At 50.2% G+C, this 6,149-nt stretch overlaps 1 protein-coding gene across 2 annotated transcripts in view; it reads left to right on the forward strand.

The window, feature by feature from the left end:
• Nucleotides 1-6,149, forward strand: part of Ak5 (adenylate kinase 5) — a 193,558-nt gene that overhangs the window by 173,330 nt on the left and 14,079 nt on the right. For both annotated transcript variants that reach the window (XM_055614277.1, XM_055614278.1), the window contains 2 exons: nt 2,296-2,459; nt 4,491-4,607. In XM_055614277.1, coding sequence (XP_055470252.1) covers nt 2,296-2,459; nt 4,491-4,607 — 281 coding nt within the window. The remainder of the gene's footprint in view (nt 1-2,295; nt 2,460-4,490; nt 4,608-6,149) is intronic.

The following is a 6,149-nucleotide window of genomic DNA, read 5'->3' on the forward strand; positions in this document are numbered from 1 at the left end:
GAAGGAAGGAAGGAAGGAAGGAAGGAAGGAAGGAAGGAAGGAAGGAAAGAAGGAAGGAAGGAAGGAAGGGGAGGGGGGAGAGAGGGAAAGAAAGAAAGAAAGAAAGGAAGAAAGAAAAAAGGAAGGAAGGAAGGAAAGAAAGGAAGGAAGGAAGGAAGGAAGGAAGGAAGGAAGGAAGGAAGAAAGAAAGAAAGAAAGAAAGAAAGAAAGAAAGAAAGAAAGAAAGAAAGAAAGAAAGAAAGAAAGAAAGGGAGAAAGGGAGAAAGAGAAAGATCTTCCCTCTTTTTCCCATCAGGACTTTGACAGACCCCTTCAGCATAGACTCTCCTTTAGACCTTGAGCCATACCATGGGGGGCTGTGCACAGGTCTGCCGAGGGTGAGAGCCTAAACACGAGTGAGGTGGCAGCAGCTGTGACAGCCCTGGTCTTCACCAGTCATGTGGTCAACAGAAAGCAAAGACCTTCAGTCTGAGATGGGCTTTTTCAGAAGAATTTGGTCCCATGTATCAAATGATCCTAGAGGGATCTCAGGCCCCCTTCCTATTTAAAAGGGCTAACCTGGGGGGAGTTAGTATGACGTGGAGAGGACAGGAGCTCCACAAGGACCAAATATATCTGGGCACAGGGTCTTTTCTGAGACTGATACTCCACCAAGGACCATGTATGGATATAACCTAGAACCTCTGCTCAGATGTAGCCCGTGGCAGCTCAGTAACCAATTGGTTTTTTCTAATAAGGGGAACAGGGACTATTTCTGACAGGAACTCAATGGCTGGCTCTTTGCCCTCCCCATCCCCCAAGGAAGGAGTAGTCCTGCTAGGCCACAGAGGAGGACTTTGCAGCCAGTCCTGAAGATACCTGATAAAACAGGGCCAGACGAAAGGGGAGGAGGTCCTCCCCAATCAGTGGACTTGGAAAGGGGCAGGGAGGAGATGAGGGAGGGAGGATGGGATTGGGAGGGAATGAGGGAGCAGGATACAGCTGGGATACAGAGTTAATAAAATGTAACTAATAATAAAAAATTTTTAAAAGGGCTAACCTGGGACCCTGGTGAGCTATTAGAAATAGGATGAAAAGCTGCGCAGCCACCAGAAGCTTTCATGCTTTTTACAGTAAGAAAATCGCACTTGCTTCCCACTTTGGAGCCAGGGGAAGAATCATGCCATTGTACAGGTTACTTAAAATTCCACACCGCCTGCACCACTGGCCCAAGAATGCTAAGAATCTGCAGCTGTTGCTTCTAACCGGGCAGCAGCGGCACTCCACACAGCTGTTGTCAATTTGAGATGGAGAGTTTTAATTGCCTTTGTGTCAGACTTATTAAATAACATTTCAGAGGGGCAAGCCTATAATTGTTACATTAGTAGGAGGCTGAAGGAAGGAAATAACTGGAGCACAGCATCTTTGCCTTGGAAGCCAAGTTGGAAAATATCTTTTTCACATGACCAGCCACCAGCCATCCTGGGGAAAGAGTTTCCAGGTAAACACAAGCTGCAGAAGTTCCATGGCATCCCAGAGCTCAGCTGTGACCCCTCTTAGTCATCTACCTAGAAGCACTTCTTCCTCTGAGTGTCCTTCTCTTGTCCCTGTCCTCTCCCTTCCTATTACGGCTGGAAGCAAGGGTCACTGCTCGGAGCAAACATGCATTAGTGGACAGGGCTGCTCCTGTCCTGGTCTGCCTTGTCTCTGCTAGCCTCTGTAATTCCTGTTTTCCTATTATGTTTGGCCCACCCGTGCAATACCCTGGAGAGTCTAAAGCTCCCCATTCAGCTTACCGCAGCTCTGTGGATAAGCAGATGATGAACACGTGTATCCTTCCTGGCTTGCCGGCCACAGCAAGAAGCCTGAGAGGCCCTTCAGCTAAAGTGGGTGGGGAGCTGACGTCCCTTAACAGCACGTTCCACTGCCCGAGAGAGCTGTGGTGCAGGCTGGAATCTCAACTGTGGTTTGCATTTTTTATTTCAGATCTTCCCTTTACAGGAAGCTGTAATTAAGAGGCATGCGTACACCCACACACACAGATAACACACACATGCTCCAAGGACACATTTGGCCACTTGGGAGCTGGAGAGCCGCGTGGCCTCGGGTAGATCATCACAGCAGCAGGACTCGGGCCTCACTTGGCATTGTAGGGGGTAGGAGGGGGCAGTGAGCAGGCCTGAGCAGAGCACATGACAAATGTGTGTCACCGTGAAACCCATTATTTCACACAGTGAATATCCATAAGAAGAGATAATTACTGTGTCCCCCAAAAGAAGGCAGTGGTTTCTAGATGCTTGTCTGATGTGCCCCAAGGCGGTCCCGGCTCCGGCAAAGGCACCCAATGCGAGAAACTGGTGGAAAAGTATGGATTCACCCATCTCTCTACTGGTGAGCTCCTGCGCCAGGAACTGGCCTCAGAGTCAGAAAGAAGCAAACTGATCCGTGACATCATGGAGCGTGGAGACCTGGTGCCCTCGGTAAGTGGAGCACACACACAAACACACACACACACACACACACACACACACACACACACACCCTGCCACCGGCAGCCAATCGGCTGAGCTGTGGCAGGCTGGCTCACCAAGACAAAGGCACCCTGAGGGCCCAGACACAGGTGTGCTTTCTCTCCTGAGTCCCGAGCCAGGCTGGGCCATGCCAATGACCACCTGCCTCCCGAGCTGTTCCTTGGGCAGCCTCTGAAAGCCAGCCTGGTTCATGTGCTTCAACCTCTCCTTGAGTAAAAGTCTGAAAAACACAGGTATGGAGAGCTAAAGTCAGACACCTCCAGGAAAGAGAGTGTCCTTGGAGAGGGAGGGAGAGAGAGGCATTTTTGTGCTGATTGTCCACATGACCGACTCTAGAGTCACCTAGGAGACAGGCCTCTGAGCATTGCCTGTGGGAGAGGTATCTTGATCAAGTTCATTGACTGTGGATGGGGCCATTGTCTGGGCGGGGGCCCCTTGTGCTAGTCACTTTTCTGTTGCTGTGATAAACACCAGGATCACAAGCAGCTTATGGGGGAACAGATCACCTGGCCTACAGGCTGAATCCAGTACTGAGGAAGCGAGGGCAGGAGGAGCTCGAGGCAGGAACCTCAAGCAGGAACTGAAGCAGAGGCCAAAAAAGAGAACTGCTGGCTGGCTTACTCCCCTGGCTTGCTCAAGCCTGCTTTTCTGTACAGCCCAGGCCCATCTGCCAGGAATAGCACCCTCTGCTTTGGACTGGGCCTCTGACATCAACTTACAATCAAGAAAATGCCCAAGACTTGCCCACAGGCCAATCTGATGGAGGCAATTTCCTCAGTTAAGGCTCCCTGGGCCCAGGTATGTGTAGGTTTATGTCAAGTTGACAAAGAGCAACCAGCACAGTTGTGGACTGTAGAAGACAATGAAAACAAGCAACGTAGCAGCAGTATGCCCCTCTCTCTGCTTATTACTGATTCATTATGACGTGTGTGTGTGTGTGTGTGTGTGTGTGTGTGTGTGTGTGTGTTTGTGTTTGTGTGTGTTTGTGTTTGTGTTTCAAGGCCAGAGGAGGATGTTAGGTGCTCCCTCTATTGTTCCCTACCTTACTGTTTGAGATAGGGTTGCTTACGGACCTGCGCTTACCTTTTGGTCAGGCTGGGAGGTTGGGAGCTCTTGGGATCCACCTGTCTCTGTCTCCCAATACTGTGGGTCTAGGAACGTGCTACTGAGCCTGGATTTTTAAGGTGGATCCTAGGACTCTGAACTCAGGTCCTGTGCTTTCACGGCAAGCACTCCTACCCACTGAGCCGTGTCTCCATCCTCCAAAAATCATTCCTTAAAGATCTGTACCACGTAGCACCATTTCCTGCCCTCACTGTGCTATCTCCCACACAGCTTCTCCCTCAAGGCAGGCTGTGGCTGCCTCAAGCTCCCTGTGATGGCTCATTAGTCTCAGTGTTTGTTCTTCATCCTGCATTCTCTAGTGAGCATATTTGCTTCTCACAGAGCCTAAGCGGCACGCCCCGACAATCAGGCCACCCTGTGGCAAAGAGCACCCTGGTGTGCCCTGGCCCCTTGTCCTGCTTTGTGCACCTGCAATCTTTAGTGATCATACATTCCTTTGTGCGTTGTTCTGTAGAATGTTTTCTGTCGAAGCACTGGCACTGGAGTATGTTCTAAGCAATGTTTCGGTTGCCCCTAACCTGCCGTGATGCCTTGTTCATTCAGCTGCTTCTGTGTAAGACAGGACTAGCATGTCTTATGGGGTGTGAGATGCCCTGTTTGAAGATTTCTTAGATAACGGCAGAAAGGACAAACCCATAAATAAACCCTCACCCATGGAACCATGACCCAGTTCTGACTGAAAGACCGACCTACACTAGGGACATTAGGGTGGAGGCAGGAGGTGGAGGTAGGCCTCATGAAGGTTGGCCCAAGAGATCTGCTGTTAACCTTACCCAATCCTTCCCTCACAGAATAACGTGATTTGGGGTACAGGGGTGCTGCTGGGCCCCATGCTGACCACTCTCTCTGCTGCAGGGTGTCGTCCTGGAGCTGCTGAAGGAGGCCATGGTGGCCAGCCTGGGTAACACCAAGGGCTTCCTGATTGACGGCTACCCCCGGGAAGTGAAGCAAGGCCAAGAGTTTGGACAAAGGGTGAGCTGATGTTAGCAGTGTCCATCCAGAAGAGAAAAAGCCACCACTCAGCTTAGGGGATAAACTTAAAGCCTTCTCTTTCCTGGTAACACTGACCAGGTCTTTCCATTACAAAAACTGGAAATTTACACATTGGTTTTTTTTTTTTTTTTTTTTTTTTCAAAGATGACCTATAAAGATAGGGCAGGAATGGCCTAGTGATAAAGTAGTGGTCAGGCTTGCTGGGTCTCAGGCTTGCTGGGTCTCAGGCTTGCTGGGTCTCAGGCTTGCTGGGTCTCAGGCTTGCTGGGTCTTGGACTTGCCGGGTTTCGGGTTCAGAGTTGCTCTTGCTTCATTCATTCTCTCCATCTCCAGGTTTCCCCACTTTGTGCTGATCTATTATTTTCTTCTTCCTGGCTTATCTTCTCCCATTTCAGTGACATCACAGAAAACTCATTCTGTTTTGGGGAGTCAGGATGTCCCACAAAAGACCCAAGCCTTCCTTCTCACCCTTAATCACCGAATCACTGTAACAAGGGAAGAAAACAGAGTCTGCTGGTAGACCCAGCTAGAGAGGCCAGTGGTGTTCCTCAGCCACTCAGACTGAGAGGGAAGGCAGTCACCCCAGGCGAAGAGGGACACATATGCACAGAATACAGGGAAAGGGACGCTGCAAGGGTGGGATCCAGAACGCACACCATTCCCTCCACAACCCTGTGTCATCCCAACATTGTGCCCTCCTAGTACGGTAAGTGGCTCAGGGCCAGTGGGCACCACAGGAACATAGGAACTAACCATTGTCAGAGCTGTCAGATGGTGACCTGCTTGGCGAGACCCTGGTACACCCTGGAAACCTTGCCAGCAATTCCCCAAGTCCATCCAAGTGGGGTCAGTGATTATATTTGTTACACTAAGACTGACTCCAGAACCTACAGAAAAGTCAGGCGGATGTGGCTTCTGTTTCATTCCACAGCGTTTTCATCTGAATATGAAGTGAAGTGACTTTATAGGTGGGTAGGAAAGAGGAAAAGCCACCCCCAGGGCTTGGTGGGCCAGCACCTGGCCACACCTCCAGTGTGGAGCACCTAATGAAGGTCCTCACCGTGCTCTCACCCCAGCCACACAGATGGTGACAACCAAAGAAAGGACAAAGATCTGAGGTCACCCAATTCCATCCTCTGCTAACACTGCTGCATACAGGATGGGGACTAGAGAGATGGCTCAGTGCTTAAGAACACTGGCTGCTTCTGCAGAGGACCTGAATTTGGTTCCCAGCACCCACATGGTCACTCACAACTGCCAGGAACTGCAGACACCAGGGACCCGACTTTCCCCTGACTTCCATGAGCACCAGGATGCCCATGAAGCTCATCATGTAAGCAAACACATCTACATAGAACAGACACACTCATACACATACACACATACACATAGAATAGGCCCATGCATACACATACTACATAGAACAAGCACATGCATACACACACACACACGCATACACATAGAACAGGCATACACACACACACACACATACACGCATACACATAGAACAGGCATACACAC

The sequence above is a fragment of the Psammomys obesus genome, unplaced genomic scaffold, assembly GCF_907164565.1.
Source record: "Psammomys obesus unplaced genomic scaffold, mPsaObe1.curated_primary_1811, whole genome shotgun sequence".
Taxonomy (NCBI): domain Eukaryota; kingdom Metazoa; phylum Chordata; class Mammalia; order Rodentia; family Muridae; genus Psammomys; species Psammomys obesus.